Source organism: Pteronotus mesoamericanus, unplaced genomic scaffold (assembly GCF_021234165.1).
Source record: "Pteronotus mesoamericanus isolate MK-2021 breed Mesoamerican mustached bat unplaced genomic scaffold, CSHL_Meso_final contig_482, whole genome shotgun sequence".
Lineage (NCBI taxonomy): Eukaryota > Metazoa > Chordata > Mammalia > Chiroptera > Mormoopidae > Pteronotus > Pteronotus mesoamericanus.
The window spans coordinates 342,818-364,404 of NW_026555181.1; the positions used below are offsets into that span (position 1 = coordinate 342,818).

Sequence of the window (21,587 nt, forward strand, 5' to 3'; positions counted from 1 at the left end):
AAAATCTCTGCTTTGTTTAGGGCGTGGTTCTTAGTAGGAATGGTCGCAGAAATGGGCTCCCAAGGACTGGCCCGCCATAGGGTAGATGGAAGCTAGACTCACACGGCAATGAGGCAGTCACACCAGGGATGGGACCCAATGACAGATATATACGCGGGACATGCAAACCCTACTGCCTACCAACATTTCATTTATTCACTCAGCAAACACTTACTGCTCCTACTGAGTGCTCCTCTAGGCCCGCCAAGCAGAGAACAGAACAGATAAAAATCTCTGCTCCAAAAATGGGTAAAGGATCCCAACAGGCAATCCTCCAAAGAAAGTAAATGAATGACCCATAAACACATGAAAAGGTGCTTGCTCACCGTCATTAGTCATTAGGCAAATGCAGATCAAAACCACAGTGCGATACCAATTCATGTATATTAGGACGGCGATGATAGGACCCTCCCCCACCTCAGAGTGTTACAAGTATTCACAAGTGTTGGCCAAGATATGGAGCAACTGGAACCCTCATGCATGGCTGTTGGGAATGAAAAATGCTGCAGCCACTGTGGAAAACTGCCTGGTGTGGTTCCTCAAAAAGGTAAACATAGAGTGACCATAAGATCCAGCAACTTCACTTCCAGGTATATAACCAAGAAAATTAAAGACGTGTCGACAGAAGTACCTGTATTCGAATGTTCATATCAGGATTTTACATAATAGCCAAAAACTGGAAACAACCCATCAACGAGTGAACGAATGAATGGAATGAATGGATAAACAGAATGTAATATAGCCATATCATGGCATATTGTTTGGCAATAAAAAGGAGTAAAACACTGACACTTGCTACAATATGAATGAGCCTGAAAACAAGATGCTGATTGAGAGAAACCAGACACAAAAGACCACATAGTGTGTAATTCCATTTACATGAAACGTCAAAAAAAGACAAATCTTGTTCTAGGATAGGAAGTAGATTTGTGGTTGTCAGGGGCAGCGGCGGGGTGGGGGGCGAGAGTGGGAAGGGGAGTGGCTTTTAGGGACTTCCTTGTTGGGGTGATGAAACTGTTCTAAAACTGCGTGGTGATGGTTGCACAACTCTGAATATACTACGCCCCACTGAGTTATACACTTTAAATTAGTGAATTTTACAGTATGTGAATTATATCTCAATGAAGTTGTTGTAAAAAAAAAAATTCTGTCTGCCGGATCTAAATCACAGAGAATAATAAAAGCTGGAAAGTGGAGAGTAAGGGGTTATAGTCTCAAATACAGTGATGAGGGAGGATATCACTGTAATAATGACATTTGGTCAAAGAGTAGAAAGAAAAGAGCACACCATGGTACATAACTTCTGTTCATTTGGTATGAAATTATATAACATAAATACTCATTTATCTGATTTCAGTGAACACAGCAACCACTGCAAAATTTAGAACGATGCCATCCAATAGAAACATAACATGAGCCACATAAATAATTTAAAATTTTCTAGTAGCCACATTTAAAAAGTACAAAGAAACCAGTATCATTAATTTTAATAATACATTTTACCAACTCAATATGTCAACATGAAATCAAAATCAACAATCATCGATGAGATATTTTATGTTACTTTTCTCATACTAGGTCTTAAAATCCAGTGTGTATTGTATATTTACAGCTTATCACAATTTGGGTTACTAATTTTCACTGAAAATACTTGATCTCTATGCTTTATAAAATTTTACACTGGAAGCGTAGATTCGCAGACCCTAGGTGTTCCAAGAATGCTTAAGCATTTTCCAAAACTGAATTGAATGACAGATTTTTTCATTTCCATTTAAATTACTTAAAATTTTACAAGATAAAGATTCAGGCCCTGGCTGGTGTGGCTCAGTGGATTGAGCTCCAGCCTGTGAACCAAAGGGACACCGGTTCTATTCCCAGTTAGGGCACATGCCTGGGTTGCAGACCAGGTCCCCAGTAGGGGGCATGTGAGAGGCAACCACACATTGATGTTTCTCTTCCCTCTCCTTCTCCCTCCCTTCCTTTCTCTCTAAAAATAAATAAATAAAATCTTAAAAAAAAAAAAAAAAGATTTGGTTCCATAGTGGCCACATTTCAAATACTATGTAGCCACAGCTAGCCAGTAATTACCACATAGGATGGAGCAGATATAGAATATGTCTATTGTAGAAAATTCTGTTGGACAAACAAGGTCCAGGGCAGTGCCAGGCACAGACTAGGAGGTCAATGAATGTCGAACGAGGAAAATACTTGACTATCTGCCCCTTCAGACTAGATCTGATTTATCTCTTTTCTCAGGCCCAGTACCAGACTCAATAAACACATGTTTAATATTTACTGCTCCTCACCCCAAGCCCAAATTATCAACATTCCAGCTAAAACGTGGTACGTAGAACTAAACAAAATGATTTACATGCACTACACCTCTAAAAACATGCTGATGGTGATGAAAAATTATCCAAATCTGTAACATTTCTCCTTTTCATTTCAGACAAAATTTGATGCACACCCAGGGACCAAAAGAAAGTGAACGAATTGTATCTGAATTAGAATTTCACCTCTGCCATCTGACCTGGATGTTTTATTCTTAATAAGGCAGCATGTGACAGGGTTGGGATGAGAGTTATGCACAGGCCAAGGTGGATCTTGTCTTTATTTAAAAGTATGGGGGTTTTTGCATTAATTTTGAACTTTTAAAAATACTGCATTTATGAGAAAGAGATGTGTTATAAAAGAACAACATGGGAGATAATTGTGAATTAGTTTCCAATTGCCACTATAACGAATAACCATAAACCTAGTAGCTTCAAATTACACAAATTTATTATCTTACCTCTGGAAATCAGGAGTCAGACAAGGGTCTCACGAAGCTCAGCCCAGGTGTGAGTAGGACTGGTCCTGTCAGAGGCTTCCGGGGGAACCGTTTCCAGCCATTTCCAGCCTCTAGAGGCGCCGCATCCTTGGCCCGTGGCCCCTTCCTCCATCGTCACAGCCAGCAGCGCAGCCTCTCCCATCTCTGACTCTGACCCCCCTGCCTCCCTCTTGTGAGGACCCCGTGATGACACTCGGCCCCCTGAGTAATCCAGGATCATCCCATCCCCATTTTAGGGTCCTTGACTTAATCCCACCTGCAAAGTCCCTTTTATACTTTGTAAAAATCACATATTCATGTTCTGGGAATGCAATCATGGACATCCTTTGGGGAGGTCATTATACAGTCTGCCACATTTATGGTGTTGGCACTATTTTTATATTACTACTGTGGTGTGAACACACAAGTTTACACAGTAACAACATTGTATAGAGTTTAATATACACACACATAATGGGTATAAGGAAAACTGGAATTATCTGAATAAGGTTGGAGTATTGTGTCAGTGTCAAAATCCTGGCCATGATACTATGCTACCATTTTACCTGTGTTTTTTACCAGTTAGCATTGGGGAAAACTGGTTGAAGGGTACACTGCATTTTCCATGTTAGTTCTTACAACTGCATGTGAATCTACAATGATCTCAATATAAACGTCAATTTTAAAAAGATTTTAAAATTGCATTAAAATGTTACTGATCTTATTTACTGAGTTTTTAAAGCAATTTCCAATTCTGTGCTCACCCCCAACCCACACTGCTGAAAATTGTGTCCTCTCTCTGGTCCCTCTTGTGGAGAATATCATTTGATTCTTACTTATTTTGCCCCTTTTAAGCAGAGGTTCACGTTTTGACACACTAGAAATCCTGAGGGGTGATGGAGCCCAGTAAACAGTCAATAAATTGTTCCTGGGTTCTGCACTGGGTGCAGAAATAGAACAGGTGACCAGAGCCCAGAGGAAGTCTCTGATTCCACCTGGGTTGGGGCAGAAGACCAGGCTGGATGCCCAAGCTCAGATGAGTAATATAACTGTTTTGGGTCCTACTGTGTATCCCAAATGACATGTCCACATCCAGACATCTGGTACCTATAACTGGGGCCTTGTTTGGAAACTGGGTTTTTCAGATGGAATCAAGTTAAGGAAAGGTCACGCTGTAGTAGGGTGGGCCCCAAATCCAGTTAGTAGAGCCCTTACAGGAAGAGGGAGATTTAGATACAGACACAAGGGGACAACCACAGGAATATGAGGCAGAAACTAGAGTGATGCATCTACAAGCCAAGGACTGCCAGCCATCACCCACAGCTGGAAGAAGCAAGAGGGACCCTCCTCTGAAGCCCTCAGAGGGTGCACAGCCCTGCCGGCAACTTGAGTTTGAGTTCCTGGCCTCCACGGTCTTGCTCAAGCGAAGAGGAGCCCTAGATAACAAGGTGCAGGAAGGTGCAGTTTTCTCTCCTGCTATCGGGTTCTCACAGGTCTGCAGGTCCAAGGTTCCAAGTTCCCTGACAGACACACCTTGCTTTTGGGTGTGGCTTCCATATCTGCTTCCTGCACCCTTTGGCTTATCTCTTTCCCCCAGAGCAGGCTTGTGGCTGATCACTCCTGGCCCACTGCCCTGTAGCCTTCCAGAGTCAACACAGGCATGAACAGTAGCCTGAGCCACGAATGTAATCAAGATGGGGTACTTGCAAGTCAGCAGAGTTGGGCCACAAAGCCAGTTATCCAGAGTCAGCTTTAGAATGCACAGGAAGACAAAATAATAATAATAACCAGAAGGTTAGCTTCAGGAGAGCAGAGACAATGTTTCATTCCATGCATTCTATGCCAGGGACAGTACCTGCCATGCAGTAAGTGCTCAGCAAATATTTGTGACCTGAATGCCTGAATGTCTTAAACCTCTAGGTGGCCTATGAAGTGCCTTGGTTGCTCTGCATGGCATATTTAATCCATTATTTATTTAAGCAGTCCCCCTATTGATGGACGATTCATTTATTCCTTCCTGAAATATTTATTCAGCACCTACTATGTGCCAGGTGTGCAACAGTTGCTGGCAGTCCTCTTAATGATGTGCTGGAGCCCATGTGTATTGACTTCCAAGAATCACTGTCAGCAATGTCATGAGTGGGCCATGGTGGCACTATTTCCATCACAGGAACTGGCAAACTACAAATCAGGGTCAATTTTTATTTTTGAGGCAGACTGTATCACATCATGGAGAACAAAACAGACAGAAATCTCTGCTCTCATAGTACTTACATTCTAGTGGGGAAGATAGACAGTAACCAAAATAATTAGACATACAGTAAAATATAGATGCTATTGGGAAAATAAAGCAGGGAACTAGATACGGGAATGTTGGGGTGGGGTTATAATTTGAATTAAAGTGCTCAGGGAAGGCTTCATTGAGGAGGTAACATTTGAGCAAGGGAGCAAATACTTCAGTGAGGGAGTAAACATTTGGAGGAAAAAATGTTTCAGGTAGAAGGAATAGCATGTGCAAAGGAGGAACAGCAGGAGGCTCCTGTGGCCAGAGCAGAGGGAGAGAGGGAGAGAGGGAAAGTTGAGAGCAGGGAGGGGATGTGGGGTGGGTGGAGAGGCCGTACAGGGAGGACTTGGGCCTTTACTCCAAACGAGCTGGGAGCCCTGGAGGGCTGTGGCCAGAACAGAGATGAGACCTGACTTGGGTGCTCATAGGCGCCCTGCTGTGGCTGCTGCGAAGTGTACAGGCCGAGGAGGAGAGGGAGGGAGCTGAGGATCCAGGGTGCAGGCGACTTGCCCTGGTTCCAGTAAGTAATGGTGGGGGCTGGACCCTAGTGGAGGCAGAGGTGGGGCCGTTAGTGTATTTAAAAAAAATTTTTTTTTTATTTTGCCACTTCAAATAATATTGCAACTGGTGTCTCATTTTCACTTTTTAATTTTATTGAATTTTTAACATTTTAATACAGTTCAAATCAGCATATCTGTTCTATTTCAGCTCCTTTACTGCCAAACATGGAGGCAGGGACTGCTTTAAGTTTCTCTGCCTTCTTTTTGTCTGTGATGACCAAGGTAAAAAGGTATCTGCTGCACTGGACTTTAAACTTCACATTATCCTTATTTTTATTTTTTTAATTTTTTTTAAATTTTACTTTAATTTATTTTTTCAAATATATTTGTCTCTGCCTACCCCCCACCACTTTCCCTTGCCCCCATCCTTATTTTTCTTGACCTTGACAAATTTGTCTTCCTTTCTACTGGCTGTGAGCAGGAAGTCTTTTATTTCCTTCCTTCCTTCCTTCCTTCCTTCCTTCCTTCCTTCCTTCCTTCCTTCCTTCCATCTTTCCTTCCTTCCCTCTCTCCCTCTTTCTCTCTCTTTTCCTTCCTTCCTCCCTTCCTTCCTTCTTTCTTTCTTTCTTTCTTTTGCTTTTGTAGAGAAAGAGAGAGAACACCAATGTGAGGGAAATATCAGTTGGTTGCTTTCCACATGCGCCTATAATGGGGATTGAACCTGCAACCTAGGTATGTGCCCTGATGGGGCAAGGGACACACAACTTTCTGTTACGGGACAATGCTCCAACCACTAAACCATACCAGCCAGAGCTCCTCAGTTTTTCAAGGCATGGCTATGAAGCACAAGGCACACGGAGAGTGTGTGGCTGGCCCCTCGGATTATCCTACTTATTCTCCACGTACTGCCCAAGGGGCACTCACAGCAAGCAGCAAGAAGAGCCATTTTCACTTTTTAAAAAAAAATCACTGCTGTCATGAATTCATCAAAGTGGATTTGCAGACTCAAAGTTTTCACATTTAAAAGTTAAAACACATTTCAAATGTTCGTTAGAAATGTTCTAACACTGAGAACAGAAGTAGCACTCCTTCCCCACTACCAGTTATTCTAACAGTTTATTATGAAAACTTTCAAATGCATAGAAAAGTTGAAAGAACTTTACAGTGAATTGTCATATGTTCACAGTCCACTTTCTCCAATTGCCATTTTCTATATTTGCTCTCTTTACACCTATCCATAAATATATCAATTTTTATGCATTTCAAAATAAGCCACATTTATTAGGATGGTTATCAAAAATCGGAAAATAACAAGTGTTGGTGAGAATGTGGACAAACTGGAACCTTTGGGCACTGTTGGGGGGAATGTTAAATGGTGCAGCCGCTGTGGAAAAATTTGGCAGTTTCTCAAAAAGTTAAACATAGAGTTACCACATGATCCAATAATTCCACTCCTAGTTATCTACCCCCAAAATCTGAAAATAGGAAATTAAATAGATACTTGCACACCCATGTTAACCAAAGCATGATTAACAATAGTCAAACGGTGGGAACAACCTGTGTCTATGAATAGATAAATAGATAAACAAAATATGACCCATCCAATACAATAAAATATTATTTGGCTTTGAAAAGGAAGGAAATTCTAACAAATATTACAAGGTGGATAGAACTTGTGGACATCATGCTCGATGAAATAAACCAGACACAAAAGGACAAATATTGTATGATTCCACTTTATGAGGCCCCTAGGGTTGTCAAAGTCGTCGAAACAGAAAGAAAATATATATAATAGAGATTAACAGGGCCTGAGACCATTGTGAATAATGCTGCCATAAAATGGGTGTATAATTTTAAGAGTCCCTGCTTTCATGTTTTCATTTCTTTTAGGTGTATACCTATGGTAGCTTGATGTTAACTTTTTGAGGAACCACCATGCTTATTTGACATAGTCGCTTAAAAACTCTCTTTTTCTTGTGTGGACAGCATCCTGGTGACAGCCAGTGGTGGCTTGGATGTTCATGGGGGTGGTAAAGATGAGGGAAGCGACTAGATTCAGACTCTATTTCACAGGTAGAGTCGACAGGACTGTGGATCATGTCAACATCCTTGTATTTATCCTTGACAGGGTAAGACTGTCCCAAATTTCCTATCCGCAATTCCCGTTTGTTCCACGTTGAAAATTAACCAGAATCCTACTGTCTCTTTTTTTCCCTTCACACCAGCCTGAATGATGCTCTTATCACCTAAGGGCATGTCATTTCTTAGATTATGCCACTCCAGTGGCTTCCCAAGGGTAAAGCCTGCAGGATGTGTAGTTCTCAGCGCCCGTTCGGCAAACGAATCGCGTCATTTTTTTAAATCTCTGGTGCGAGTCTCCCAGATCCTTCGGCCACGCCCTTTGACTGTGGCCGAGGAATGCAGCGCATGCTCCGTCGCTAACCAACGCTCCCCCCTACCCCACCCTGAGTTGAATCGGCACAAACCATTTCGACTCGTCGTACCGGGTGGGTAGACCGTAAGATTCTTCCGGAGAAAGGATGGGCGTTAGACTTCCCCTTCCTGATGAATGCTTTCAGATGACGCACTGTGTGGGAGTGTGAGCTACGGCACCGGTGCTGACTCGCGCTTCTCGGCCTCTTTCTGCCGCGGAGCCTTTGACTGCCTCTTTCCCCCATTGCTGTGTTGGTGCTGTCCGTCCAGGTCACGTGGGCGCCAAGATGGCAGCCTCTAGAGCACGCTGCGAGCGTCGCGGTACGTGAAGTTGCAGCCGCGGTTGCGGGAGCGGATCGAGGTGTGCGGCTTCCGCCTTCCTGGAGCTCGGTGGATTGTTCCGGTCCCGGGGAGCACGGTGCGGGATCCGGACCTAGCGGGCCGACACGGGAACGCCTTGTTGGAGGGGCTCCCGGCTCTGGGATCCATTGGCTGAAGGTTTGCGGAGTCTCCTCCTGCGGGGTCTCGAGTCCCGGCGAGCTCCTCCCCTCGGGTTCCGGGGCCCCGATGTCCAGGGAGTCCTTTGCTGGGGACCCAGCGCGTGTTGGGTTGGGAGGGAGGCATGTCAGACGACTCCTTCGGGATCCTGGGAGAACAAACTTGTGAGGAACCCGCTTAGACAGATCTTGAGGCATCTGGTTCCTAGGGGTCCTTTTCAAGCAGCTCTGAGGAGTTCTTGTGGGTGATCTCTCGGGGGACGGGACATCTTTTGTTGGGAATTCTTAGTATAGAGGTCTTTAGGACGGAAAGGGATTTCAGGGATACAGGTCTCATCTTCTTCCATCTGTTACTAATTCATCTTGTCTATCTCTGAGACCTTCACAGGGGTGAGCGGATTCCCACATTCTGCCTTGGTTGGGGGCTGATTCCCTCAACCCCACTTCCACACCCTGGACTCCTTTCCCACTAAAAAATGGGTCTCAGGTGTAAGCGGCGGGCTTCCAGGTGTTAGGTGTACCCTCCCTAGTCCTCCTGAACTAGGTGTGGGGCTCCCTGCAGAAATAATACTAGCTTAGGTTTATTAAGCTTGTACAGGGTGTCAGTGCTTGTACTTGGCACTCTACAGATGATAGTGGGTTTGTACTGTGTTTAAAGTTTTAGTAGCGTGCCTGGCAGGTAACAGATGTTCAGTTCATCCTACAAATATTTATGAAGGACCTGTCAGGAGTCCCCGATCCTGTCTGCCCTTGACTTGCTGTGGCTCACTACTGGCTTCTGTGATTCTGATGATACAGGAGTCATTTTCTTTGGTGGACACCCTTGCTCAAGAAGGTGCGCCTCCCTCATTAAACTCCTGTGGGCCCTGCTGATGCTGCTGGAACCAGAGGGCTGCTGGCACATGTTGCAGCCTGCTTGTCATGTTTATAACGTGGCCACCAGGTTCTCTGTTGTGTCATCTTATTTCATGCATTAAACAGCGTCTGGTTTAGAGCTCGACTCTGGAGCCCTGCTGCCTGGATTTATAATTTCACATTGTTTCTAAGCAAGTCATTAACCTCTCTGCGCTTCTGTTTCCTCTCCTGTAAAATGGTGACAATCCTAGTAACTGTCTTACCTGGTTATGGTGAAGATTAAATGAGTTATGATTGTAAAGGGCTCAGGAGAGGTACTTGGCACATAGCACACGGTCTCAGTGTTAGCTGCTGTTACCATTAGGATTGTTGTTCTTACTGAGGACCTTCTGTGTGCCGGGAATGCAGCAGTGACGAAGAGAAGCTCGATCCTTACTTTCAGAGTTCTCCTTCTCTAGTGAGGGATAAGAAGGATGATAATCAGCTAAACCAATAAGTATATAATATGGTCTCTAGTAGTGGTAAGTTCTTCAAAGAAAGCTAGAGCAGAACAAGGGAAAAGAGATGGAGGAGTAATATCAAAGACTGTGATCAGCAAAGACTTCTCTGTGGAGGTGACATCTAAGACTCAAGGAAGTGGGAGAGTGAACATGGGATCCATTTTGGGAATAGTGTTTCTGAGGCTCGGACAGCTCATGCAAACGCCCTGGGGCAGGACAGTGCTGGTGTGGGAGGAACAGTGAGGAGGCCTGTTTGGTGGAATGGAATGAGTGAGGGGAGAGGGAGGAAGTGAGGGTGGGGAGGGGACAGGAGCAGGCCACATGGGGCCTTTGGGACTCTTAGGGAGTTCGGAGTAATGAGGCACCCTAGGAAGATTTTGCAAGAGGGGGGTCCCATGGTAGGTTTATATGCTGAGAGAATTCATGTATCAGTTACCTGTGCTGTGTAACAAATGATAGTGTTTCTTAGGACCTACCCTCAGAAGTCACACTGTCATTTCTTTCATATCCTATTGTTTACACAGCTCAGTCCTACTTACTGTGTCTGGGGGCCGCGCAAGGCACAGATACCAAGAGGTGGAGGTCATTGCAGGATATCTTGGGCTCCAGCTACCATGGTCCCTCTGGCTGCTGTGTGGAGAGCAGACCGGCGGAAGTCATTGCCGATATATAGGCCAAAGGCCCAGAGAGGGAGACTAACTTAGGAAGGTCCACACAATAAGCAGGCAGGGCCAGAGCCAGACATTTAGCCTAGATACCCAGGCTGGACAGCAGGTAAGAGGCCGCTTCACCTGGCTCTAAATTAAATGAACCAGTCAGTGAGCAGAAGGACGTCTCTGACTCAGCCTTCTGGTTTTCTGTGGTAAGGTTTTTGGTCCTGAGAGGAGCTGTGGAAGGAAGAAGTTGTGTGCCATGGTGACAGAGCAGGAAGTGGATGCCATTGGGCAGACACTGGTAGACCCTCAGCAGCCCCTGCAGGCCCGCTTCCGGGCGCTCTTCACACTGAGAGGGCTTGGTGGCCCAGGTGCCATCGCCTGGATCAGCCGGGCCTTCAGCGATGACTCCGCTCTGCTCAAGCATGAGCTGGCCTACTGCCTGGGCCAGATGCAGGACCGCCAGGCCATCCCTGTGCTGGTGGACGTGCTGCGTGACACCCGCCAGGAGCCCATGGTGCGCCACGAGGCAGGTGAGTGGCGAGGTGAGGGCATGGGCACCCTTCCGCCTCTTGTGTCCACTCTCACTCATACATGGTCCAAACCAGGGCTCAGCAAACCTTCTCTGTAAAAGGGTGGTTACTAAGTATTCAGTCCTGCTGGCCAGCCAGGCTCTTGGCCACACCTCAGCTCTGCTGTTGTAGCATAAAAGCCGCCATAAACCAGAGTCAGCACATGGGTGCAGCCACATATAATAAAACTTCATGGATGCTGAGGTTTGAATTTCATATAATTTTCACATGCCATGGAATATTATCCCTTTGATTAAAAAAGGGTTTGATTTTTTTTTTTTTTTAGACTATAAAAACCATTCTATGTGCATGTATTATAAAAACAGGTAGTGGGTTGTAGATTGCCAGCACCTATTTCACTTGTTCACATCATTCACTGGACAGACGTTTTTCGAGTGCCTGTGATGAGCGTCCCCTGAGGTGCCAAGGTCCTTTCACCACTCAACGTTGAGCTCTCTCTGTCTGGTTCTTAGGGGAGGCCTTGGGGGCCATCGGTGACCCAGAAGTTCTGGAGATCCTGAAGCAGTACTCCACTGACCCTGTTGTCGAGGTAACACGGCCTGGCCCTCCCTCTCCCTGCCTCCGCCTGGACCAGCCCCAGGCCCTGGGTCTGTTTGCCATGGTGACTGCTGGCCAGGGATTCTGGAGAGAGGTGGCAGTCAGGATGGGTACAGGCTGCTGCCCAATTGGGCAAAACTTTATTTCCACCAAAACCCACCCGGCTCAGCTGGCCTGCCCCGGGCCTTGAGCCACTGAGGCGCTGTCGTTTCCTCTCCAGTGCCTCCACCATCCATCCCTCGCATGGCCTGTCATGGCCTGTCATACCTTTAGGATAAAACCCCAAGTCCTCACTGTGGCCCCAGACCCTAAGTACCTGTTCTGACCACTGCCCGCAGTCCGGTCACCTCTGTGGCTAGCGCCCCTTCAGCTCCCCCCGGACAGGGCCTTTGCGCGGACCCTTTCCACCTGACTCCATCTCTCACTTGCTGTGATGTCGCCTCCACGTCAAGCGGCTCCCTGGCCTTCTCTCTCCTTTATCACTTCCTGATGACCCCTGGAGGATGGGGAAGGGGACCTGTCAAGCCCACCACCATGTCCCCAGTGGCTACCTGCCACCCCTTTCTCTTCAGGTGGCTGAGACGTGCCAGCTGGCGGTCTGTCGGCTGGAGTGGCTGCAGCAGCACAGAGGGGAGCCAGTGGCAGCAGGGCCCTACCTCTCGGTGGACCCTGCCCCGCCGGCCAAGGAACGTGACGTGAGTCGGCTGCGGGAAGCACTGCTGGACGAGGCCCGGCCGCTCTTTGACCGATACCGAGCCATGTTTGCCCTGCGAGATGCCGGTGGCGAGGAGGCCGCCCTGGCACTGGCTGAGGGTAAGGGGGGGCCCCTGGGTGAGGCTTAGTAGCTGCATCTGTGACATGGAGCAGCTTGTCCCAGGGGACTAGCACCTTGGGCCCGGCCCTCAGCACTTCCCCATGGGTTTTACACAGATCAATTCATCCTCAGCGGCAGGTGAGCATTCTTAGCACTCCCATTATCCACGGGGTTTACTGAGGCCCAGAGAGGCGAGGAGACTTGGTGTGAGGTCACACAGCCAGCCAGCAGAGGTGGGATTTGACCCGCAGCAGCCTGGCTTCAGCATCCTTAACCCCTTGCTGTTATTACTTATCTCTGTTCCTTGGGTGCCCAACTCAGTGTCCCTGCATGTTCTCATCTGCCCTGATGGCACTACCCAGCCAGTGATTCCTCTGTCCCCCGGCTCCTTCCCACAGGCCTGAGCTGTGGCAGTGCCCTCTTTCGCCATGAGATCGGCTATGTTCTGGGCCAGCTGCAGCATGAGGCAGCTGTGCCCCGGCTGGCGGCCGCCCTGGCTCAGCGGACTGAGAGCCCCATGGTGCGACACGAGTGTGCTGAGGCCTTGGGGGCCATTGCCCAGCCCTCCTGCCTGGCAGCCCTGCGGGCCCACGTGGCCGACCCTGAGCGCGTGGTGCGGGAGAGCTGTGAGGTGGCCCTGGACATGTACGAGTATGAGATGGGGCCGGCCTTTCAGTACGCCGATGGGCTGGAGCAGTTGCGCTCACACGCCTCCTAGAGCTACCGCCTGCCTGGCCAGCGGGGCCTCTCTCCTGCAGGACTCGGCACATAAACTGCATTTGTGTGAACTGGATCTTGCCTCCTTGGCTCTCTGAACCTGTTTGCTTGGCCGGATCCCAGCCACTTTCGCATCTTGAGTTACTGCCCGCTTCAGCCAGGCTGAGGTCTCTGCTGACTGCGACTGCGCCTGCCTCTGCAGGGCCCGGCACAGGACTGCAGTGCACCCAGCTGACCTCGGCACGGGAGGGAGTGTCCGGGGCGGGGCAGGGGTGGGGCTGTGTCCTAGGGAGGCTGGGGGCCCAGCTCCTCCAGGAGTGGAGGGTGCAGGGAAAGGCACTGTGGGGAAACCTGTGCCCAGTGGGCCTGGGTAGGGCCTGGGTCTCTTAACTCCCCACCCTGGCCCTGGGTGGGCTGGGCTAGGGACTTGGGCTGGGCCAGGTAGAGAAAACAGGCCCTGGCTCACTGCTTAGGTGGAATATTAAATTATTTTTTGCCTTCGCTGGGTGGCTCAGTTGGTTTGAGCGTCGTTCTGTGCCAAAAGGTTGCAGGTTCAATTTCCAGTCAGGGCACATACTTAGGTTTCAGGTTTGCTCCCTGGTCGGGGCACGCACAGTAGACACACAGGGGACAACCGATGGATCCATGTTTCTCTCCCCTTTCCCCTTCGCCTCTCCTTTTCTCTCTCTCAAATAAACATATCCTCAGGTGAGGATTAAAAAAATGTTTGCCAAGTGATAACTGTGTTGGGGGTCTGTAGGGGTTAGGTTGGCTACTCTAGAACATTGTGTGTGGCGGGGGGGGGGGGGGGCGGCGGCGGGGAGGGTGCAGGGCATTTGGGAAGATCGGCTTTGCAATCTGCCCCATGCCACACGACACGTGACCAGTGCAGACCTGTGTCCCCACTTCACCACCCATTCCCCAGCAGAGTATGTGCCCAGCCAGCCCCTTTCAAGAGCCAGGGGAAACCGCTCTCCAGCCCGACCCTCCCCAAACCCTCACCCCAGCTCCCCGCCCGTGCACCCCCCTTCCTAGGTGCAACCTTGGGCAACCCATTTTCCCACTCTATAAAAATGAGCCCAACAACAACCTAGTTTCACATTTCTCCTGTTTTCTACGGGTCAACAGCCACCCTGATACAGGTGGCGGGGACTCCGGGAGGGCACCAGGAGGTGTGATCCTCCGTCAGTGCTGTGGCCAGGTTGACCACGAGGATCTCTTTTTCTGCCCATCCCTCTAAACCAAGTGCATGAGTTTTCCACAGCAAGCAATTTTCCATTTCTCTGCGGGCACCAGCTGGTCCTGATACGACCTCGAATTGGCACAGACCTCACAGGCTCGGCACAGGACCACCCCACTTCAAACAGGTGCCAAGCCCAGGCCTCCTGTACTTGGACCCACCAGGGTTCCCACCAGCCCCTCACGTTGGAGGATTTGCTGTAACAGCTCACAGGAAAGGACTTAGCCATTTACTGTAAAGGTCACAGATGCAGAAGAGACACACAAGGCTAGGTCCAGAAGGGTCCTGAGCGCAGGAGCTTCTGTCTCTGTGGAACTGGGGTGTGCCACCTTCCTGGCACATGCAAGCTCCCTGCGCCCCTTAATTTCGGGTTTTATGGAGGGTCTGTCACTTCAGCACCTCGAGGAAATCATTGCTGGTGGGTGCAGACAGGGCCAAGGGTGGGGCGAAAAGTTCCCTCTCACCTGTGGTTGGTTTTCCAGTCCCAGCTCCACCCTCATTAGCCTGGCTCAGGTATAGTGGGAGTGGTCAGTTAAGAAGCACAAAGGGACCTTTTCACCCTCATCCCTCAGGGATGACAGGGTTTTAGGAGCTCAGTATCACTACCCTGGACAAAGACCAACTGGATGTTTCTTACCTCAGCATCACAGGCACCGCGCCTCTCCCCTCTCGCCGGGATCCGCTCAGGCATCCCGTATTTGCCCAGCTTCCCCCACCAACTCCGTACCCCTCAGTCCTCCCCACCTCTGGCTTTTCCTCATGGCCTGGGGCTGGGTGGCTGGGTCCTGGGAACTCCCCATCCCGGCCACACCCTCTGGGCCGGCATCCCTCTGGGCAGCCCGGGCCACTGTCCCTAGGAGATCTAACCTCATCTGTGCTGAGTCCTGTCTCCAGCCTGGGCTCCCCTGAGCTCCACACTTGAGGTCCAGCTTCCCCTCCACAGCCCCTCCACATCTCCACTTCGATACTGATGAGGCACCCCGAACCCAGTATGTCCTTACATTTCCTCATATTACCCTGGGAGTTGTTCCTCTCATAGGAGGTAGAAACTCTCGTTCTAGATGGTCAGCCTAGACATTCAGGTGTGACCAGTTTAAACCTATCCCAAATCCGCCCATTTCTCTCCTCTCTTCTACCTTCGCCCAGGTCCAGTCCCATCATGGCCTACCTGGACCAGTTCAGTTCCGCAGCCCTGCTACCCCACAGTCTGTCCTCTCCACAGCAGCCACCAGAGGGCGCACTTGAGCACCTGAATCAGGTCCCTTCCCTGCCCACAGTCCTCCAGGGCTCCCACCTCTCTCCTGGTAAAAAGCCGAAGTTCCCTGGAGGCCCACAAGGCCGTGCACAAATTGCCCGGCCCCTCCCTGCCCTCACCTGCTCTCTCTCTTTATCCTCACTCACTCTCCTCCAACCACAAGGGCCTCCTCACTGTTCCTCCAACATGCTAGGCACAGTCCAGCCTTGGGACTTTTGCACAGGCTGTTCCCTGCCTGAAACACTCTTCTCTCTGGGACTCCCATGGCTGGTTCCATTCCTCCTCTGGGTCCCTGCTCCAATGTCATCTCAATATGTCCTTGGCTACAGCTACCGTTTTAAACTTTAACTCCCCTCCTCGCAGTACCAGCCCCTTAGATCCTTGCTTCTGCCCCTCCTCCCCACCATCATTTACTCTAAGGTTATGTTTTTCTCAGTCTATTTTCCCACTTTGAATGTTTGCTTCACGAGGGCAGAGATTTTCCCAGGAAAGGAAACAGCCCATGCAAAGGCCCTGAGGTGGAGACGTGCAGGGCAGCAGCAGGTGTGGCTGGAGCCGAGTGAGGGAGGGGGGCAACCGGCGGAAGTGATTTGCGCTGCGATTCACCCAGGCAGATGGTGGCCATGGGGAAGCCCCAATCTTCTTACCCAAAGCCCCTTAATACTTCCGCTGCACGGGTCACCTCGGGGCCTCTCCTGCTCCAGGTGGCTGCCATGCCGGGGCTCCTGGGCGAAGAGGGGGCCGAGAGCTGGAGCCAGGCCCCACCGCTGTATGAGGGGTACCGCCCACCACCGCTAGATGCCATCCGCCTGCCCAGGTATGTGCTGTACCTGCTGCTGGCTGCGCTCCTGGTGGTGGCTGTGGCTTATGCTATTGTCGGACATCTCATCAAGGACCTTGCCCACGACCTGGCCGGTGAGCCCCATCCCACCATGAGCCTGGCTTGGGCTAGTGCTGGCCACTGGGGGAAGGGGTCCAAGGGTCCCTCCCAGTCAGGGAGGGTAGGAGGGTGGACAGGGGACTTGGGGAGGCTAAGGGCCTCTATGGGTTCCGGGCAGGGGGTGGAGGGTGGACAGGGCCCTGGGAGGCTTCTCACCAGCCTCCTGCCACAGACTGGGCCTTTGGCCCAAAGCCAGACCAGGAGGACGCCCCCCGGGAGCTGCGCCCAAGCCTGGAGGGTGAGGATCTGGAGGACCTAGACCTGCAGCTGGCCCTGGCCTGGCGGGGCGATGAGGACACCGGCAGGGGGGGCGAGGGGGTCCCCGCAGGAGCCCCTGCCAGGGCCCCCCACTGCTCCTCCATCACCTTCAAGGAACCACTCATTCGAAGCTCCTTCTGGAGGCTGGGCTGAGCGGGTTCCACCCGAGGCGCGGGTGCCAACCCCGTTGGCGTTGTACAGACTCGACTTGTGCTCACCGGAGCCCTCCCTCCACTGACCTGCCCTGTCTCTGCAGAGAACATTCCCTGTCTGGGCTGGCAGGCTCTGGTGGCTGGACACTGACTGTTCCCACACTCCTGCTCCCCAAACCCCCAGAACCTAACTCCAGCCAGCCTCTGCCCAGCTGTCATCGGTCTGTAAACCAGGAAAGCCAAGGAGGCTTTTAAAATAATAATAGTAGCCACCCCATACCTAGTGCTTAGTATGCGCCTGCTATTGTGCTAAGCCCTTTCCATGCATTATCTCATTTAATCCCCTGAGGGGGGCGTCATGTCCCCATTTAACAGATGGAGAAAGAGAGGCACACAGCCTAGAAATGACTTGGTCAGGGTTCTGCTCCCACTCGCTCCGCCGGGCTCCCCTACCTCCAAATCTTTTCAACCCCCACCGCCCACTCCCCACCTCATTCCCGGCTTTGCTGCTCTGCCTCTGCATCTGTCTCTGGGGGGCCTAACTTCCCAATTAGCCTTAGAGCTCCTGGAGGACAGTGTGTGAGGCTTCTTTCCCTCCCCGACTTTTCACAGGACAGGGCATACCCTAGGAGCTGCACACATGCCTGCTGGCTGGCAGAAATAGGCCATTCTAGGGCTGGGTTGTCTGAGCAATGTCACATGAGTGGTTCTTATTTAGACCTCAGGAAAAGGAGGAGGCTCTAGGTATACAGTAGTCACTCTATAAATGTATGTGCAATGATGCTGGCATTCCCCAGCCCCCAGGGACCCCGTGAAGGTCTCACAGGCCTGGAGAAGTGCCAGCCCCCCACCCTCCTGGCCTTCCTGCCACGTGCCTGCGCTATGGCAGCTCCGCGGCAGCTGGGGTGGGGTCCTCCTTCACCCAGGCGGGGCTCCGTATCTAATCAGCCTGGGACCAAGGTTGATGGGCAGGAGAGCCTGGAGCCTGAGTCATCAGCTGCCCAGGGTGCCCCGTTCTCTGGCCACATGGGAGTGTCTGGGTTTGGTGGTGGCTGGTGGGCCTGTCGCTCCTCCCATCCAGTCCAGGTACTCACCCTGTCAGTGGCTGTGGGTCCCCGGGGTCAGGGAGCCAGGATGAGGCAGTATAAGCTGGTGGTGAGGGAGACCTGAGGTCAAATGCCAGCTCTGGCTACTTCTGCACGACCTCGGAGCTCCCAGCCTCACTGAGCTTCTGTAAAACGGAGGTGGCAAACTTTGTGGGGTGTTCAGAGGGGGAAACAACGTGACATATAAGAGTGCTGAGCCTGGGCCTGGGAAAGAAGGTCAGGGCCATCTCAGCCTGACCCCTGGGCGGGGAGCCTGGGCGACCTCAGGGTTAGCGGTCCTGGGCGGACGCAGGGCACAGGTGCTAGACTCCCTGGGTTAATTGTTACACCAGGTCCAGAGTCCTCCTGGGGGAAGGGGGGGGGGTGCCAACCAGGTGGAGTGAAGGGAGAGCCTGCCCCTGCCCAGACCCACCTGCGCCTTATCAGGGGCTGGGCAGGGCCTCGCCCAGCCAAAGAGGGCTGCGCTCACCTGGACAGCGCACTCCGCTGCGGGCTCGTCCATGGCCATGGAGACCCTGGCGACTCTTCTCCTGCTCAGCGCCCTGTCCTTCTTGCCCGCTGAAGCCCAGCAGGGTAGGGGGCCCGCCTCTGGGGGGTGGGGGGAGCGGTCGAGGGGATGAGCTCCTCATGTCCCCTGAGAAGAGGGAGCAGGCAGAGGAGGAAAGGGCTCAGGCTGCTCCTGGAGCCCCTCCCTAGGCTGAGTCTGTAGCCTGCTTCCCTCCTCTGAAACCCGTTTCTGACACCCAGGCCCTTCCCAAGGCCCGAAGTGTTGAAGCAACCGTGGCTCCCTTCTCCTTCTCCCCTATGGTGGGGGCCCTGTCCTCGTAGTCTCTGAGTCCCACATTCCCCCCTTCCAACAGCCACTGAATATCGCCTGAAGCCATGGCTGACGGGCCTGGCTGCCGTCGTGGGGTTCCTGTTCATAGTCTTCGTCCTCATGCTGGCCAACCGCATCTGGTGTTCCAAAGGGAGGTGGGAACGCCTGCCCCCTCCGCAGCCGCCTGTCCCTTCGCCCTTATCCCTTCCCGCCCTCTTCCCCCGAGTGCTGGGCACCCCCTCCCACTTCCTGACCCTCTCGGGTCCCTCCCCCATCCCCCCATTTCCCTGCTGTTCCTTAGACCCCCATCCCACAGACCAGGGTAGCCATGCAGCCCACCCCTCCTTGCTTCCTGCAGTTCATGAACCCTAACCCTGGGGTGACTGGGGTGAGGGTATCTGCACTCCCCACCCGTCGCCCATCCTCACGCTGCCTACCTCCATCTCTCCTGCAGAGATGAGGATGAGGAATCCACGTTCAGAATGGAGACCCATGTGACCCAAGACACAGACCTGAGGTACTGCCTGCGAGTGTCTGCTGGTGCGCGCGTGTGGCCCCAGGGGTCTGTGTGAGCCCCCTCCCGGGGGAAACGGGTGTGCACAAATGACCTCTTCCTGCCCTTGAACATCTCAAGCGAGTTCCTGCCCCCAGGGCCTTTGCACTTACTGTGGGCTCTGATTGGAACTCCCTTTCCCATGTCTTCTGGCTGCTCCTCCTTCAGTCTGTGCTCAGATAATCCCTCCTCGCAGATGGCCATCCTGACCACCAGCCTTCCTGACACTGTCCCACAGCCACGAGGTCAGGAGTCGGGGGCAAAGGCTTGGGGACAGGAGTGCAGGAGGCGGGATGAGGCCAGCCTAGCTGAAAGATTCTCAGCTGAACCCAAAAGATGTGCCCACCGTCCATCCGTCCATCTATCCCCCCGTTCCTCCACGGGACAACTGAGCTTCAGCCTCTGCCTTTGTGAAGCGGAAACAACAATGTTGCCTCACTGAATGCTTGGAGGGTTCAATGAAGATGCTTTCTGTAAAACACTCCTCACAAGGCCTGGCCCAGGTAAATGTCCATTAAATGGGGGTGACTTTGTTTCTTACTGTGCTCTGGGGCCTTTGTGTCTCGATAGTAAAGAAGGCAAGAGGGAAAAGGCAGAGAAGAAGGAGAAAGAGAAGAAAAAGGCCAAGAAGGAAGGAGAGAGCAACTTGGGGCTGGAACTGGAAGAGGAAGAGGAGCCCGGAGACCAGGTGAAAGCCAAGAACACAGCCATGTGAAGACTGTCTGCCCACCTCCTTCAGGCAGACTCCCGGAGATGCCTCCTCCACACTCTGACCAAAGACCTGGACCTGAAACCACCAATATAACACTGTCTGGGTTGTAAACACAGTGCCTGAATGAAGAGGCTTGGGATCTGCTGCACTTGTCCAGGACGGCTCTTGCACCTTACATGGTCCCTATGTACCCCCTTCCTGACTGGCCCTGCCTCGTGATTCTTCTTGCACTTGGCTATGCAGGAACCCGAACCCCCCCCCACCCAATCTCACGGCTCTCCCTGCTTCTACCCACTGTCTGTTTTCTTTTCCCTCTGCCTGATATCTCTTGGTCAGAATCTCTCTCTCTCAGAATCATTATGGGCCCAGGGCAGTCTCTCGGGGACCTACATTAAAAAATTGATCAGAGCCCTTCAGAAGGGCACCCGTTGTGTCTCGGGACTGTTCCTCGGGGAGAGTCAGCTTTTGGTTTGCAGGCAGTGCCCAGGCAGGCAGGGGCGCTCAGGCTGCACAGATGCCCTGGGCAGAGTTAACACCTCCCCTGAGATCTTGATTTGCTGTCCTGAGCCCTGAACTTTGAGCCCCCAGGGCTGTCTCCTGGGCAATTCTTGTTTCCTCCAGCCCCATGTTTTGGGTCATGTAACTTTGTAACTCAATTTCTGAGAACTGGGTCTTGGAGGGGATGCCCAGGACCCTGCCTTTTCTAGAAAGGGAACAAGTATTTTCTCCTCCCAGTTTCCAGTCTTCCCCTTCTCTCTGTTTCTGGGCTCTGGACCTTGCCCTGGCTGTTAACTATTTCTTAATAGTTAGATATTCTTAGTGAGGACCTTGACAAAGTATGGCATTTGGAGCTCTGTTCTGGAGCCTGTAGCTGGGGGTGATAGGATCCCACCCAAAAGGCTTCTAAGAACACTTCCAGGGTCGCCCATCAGGTGGGCAGGAAAATCATGGATAAATGAACGAAATAAACGCCCTAAGAGATGCTCCCACTGAACATCTGGCATCTTTATCCTGTCTCCATCAGCACCCAATTAGCCCCATTTTCCAGCTGAAAATGCTGAGGCTTTGAAAGCGGGAAGGCACTGGGGCAGTGTCCCTGGCTGTTGTTGACAGAGCTGGGACGGAGCTCAGGCTGCCCAAAATATGGGAGTGTTTGCGGGCTGTGGCAAAGGTCAAATCTGGAGGTTCAGGTTGGAGGATGGCGGTGGTGGGGCTTGGGGTGGGAGGTGTTCTTTCTTTGTCCTGTTTCCTACCTGGGAGAAGAACTGTGTTCCTCCGCAGTGCTGGGTGGCCCGGGGGAGGTGGCCTGACCTCTCTGAGTCT

General features: G+C 51.5%; 3 protein-coding genes and 1 pseudogene across 4 annotated transcripts; 3 read left to right on the top strand and 1 right to left on the bottom strand.

Annotated features, from left to right (window-relative positions):
- Positions 1-5,831: 5,831 nt before the first annotated feature.
- LOC129074304 (60S ribosomal protein L38-like) lies at positions 5,832-8,760 on the bottom strand (annotated as a pseudogene).
- On the top strand, positions 8,332-13,955 carry DOHH (deoxyhypusine hydroxylase). 2 transcript variants are annotated; one of them, XM_054578072.1, is made up of 5 exons: positions 8,332-8,563; positions 10,763-11,103; positions 11,616-11,692; positions 12,273-12,513; positions 12,913-13,955. In XM_054578072.1, exons 2-5 carry the CDS (start codon positions 10,830-10,832, stop codon positions 13,230-13,232), a joined length of 912 nt encoding a protein of 303 aa, XP_054434047.1. In that variant the 5' UTR covers positions 8,332-8,563; positions 10,763-10,829; the 3' UTR covers positions 13,233-13,955. The 2 variants fall into 2 exon arrangements, with proteins under 2 accessions (XP_054434047.1, XP_054434046.1); XM_054578071.1 differs by having other exon boundaries at positions 10,785-11,103.
- A 2,484-nt stretch (positions 13,956-16,439) lies between these two features.
- SMIM44 (small integral membrane protein 44) lies at positions 16,440-17,077 on the top strand. Its single transcript, XM_054578092.1, has 2 exons — positions 16,440-16,641; positions 16,839-17,077. The coding sequence occupies exons 1-2, from the start codon at positions 16,440-16,442 to the stop codon at positions 17,075-17,077; spliced, it is 441 nt and encodes a 146-aa protein (XP_054434067.1).
- Positions 17,078-18,688: 1,611 nt separating this feature from the next.
- Positions 18,689-20,267, top strand: SMIM24 (small integral membrane protein 24). The gene is made up of 4 exons (XM_054578043.1): positions 18,689-18,755; positions 19,043-19,154; positions 19,454-19,516; positions 20,123-20,267. Exons 1-4 carry the CDS (start codon positions 18,689-18,691, stop codon positions 20,265-20,267), a joined length of 387 nt encoding a protein of 128 aa, XP_054434018.1.
- Positions 20,268-21,587: the final 1,320 nt, after the last annotated feature.

Excerpts from the sequence above, each read along its gene's own strand:
- DOHH (XM_054578072.1), top strand. The coding sequence starts at position 10,830 with ATGGTGACAGAGCAGGAAGTGGATGCCATTGGGCAGACACTGGTAGAC. Across the intron at positions 11,104-11,615 it reads CATGGTGCGCCACGAGGCAG|GGGAGGCCTTGGGGGCCATC; the intron begins GTGAGTGGCGAG and ends TCTGGTTCTTAG. Across the intron at positions 12,514-12,912 it reads CGCCCTGGCACTGGCTGAGG|GCCTGAGCTGTGGCAGTGCC; the intron begins GTAAGGGGGGGC and ends TCCTTCCCACAG.
- SMIM44 (XM_054578092.1), top strand. The coding sequence starts at position 16,440 with ATGCCGGGGCTCCTGGGCGAAGAGGGGGCCGAGAGCTGGAGCCAGGCC. Across the intron at positions 16,642-16,838 it reads CCTTGCCCACGACCTGGCCG|ACTGGGCCTTTGGCCCAAAG; the intron begins GTGAGCCCCATC and ends CTCCTGCCACAG.
- SMIM24 (XM_054578043.1), top strand. The coding sequence starts at position 18,689 with ATGGAGACCCTGGCGACTCTTCTCCTGCTCAGCGCCCTGTCCTTCTTG. Across the intron at positions 18,756-19,042 it reads GCCCGCTGAAGCCCAGCAGG|CCACTGAATATCGCCTGAAG; the intron begins GTAGGGGGCCCG and ends CCCTTCCAACAG. Across the intron at positions 19,517-20,122 it reads ACCCAAGACACAGACCTGAG|TAAAGAAGGCAAGAGGGAAA; the intron begins GTACTGCCTGCG and ends GTGTCTCGATAG.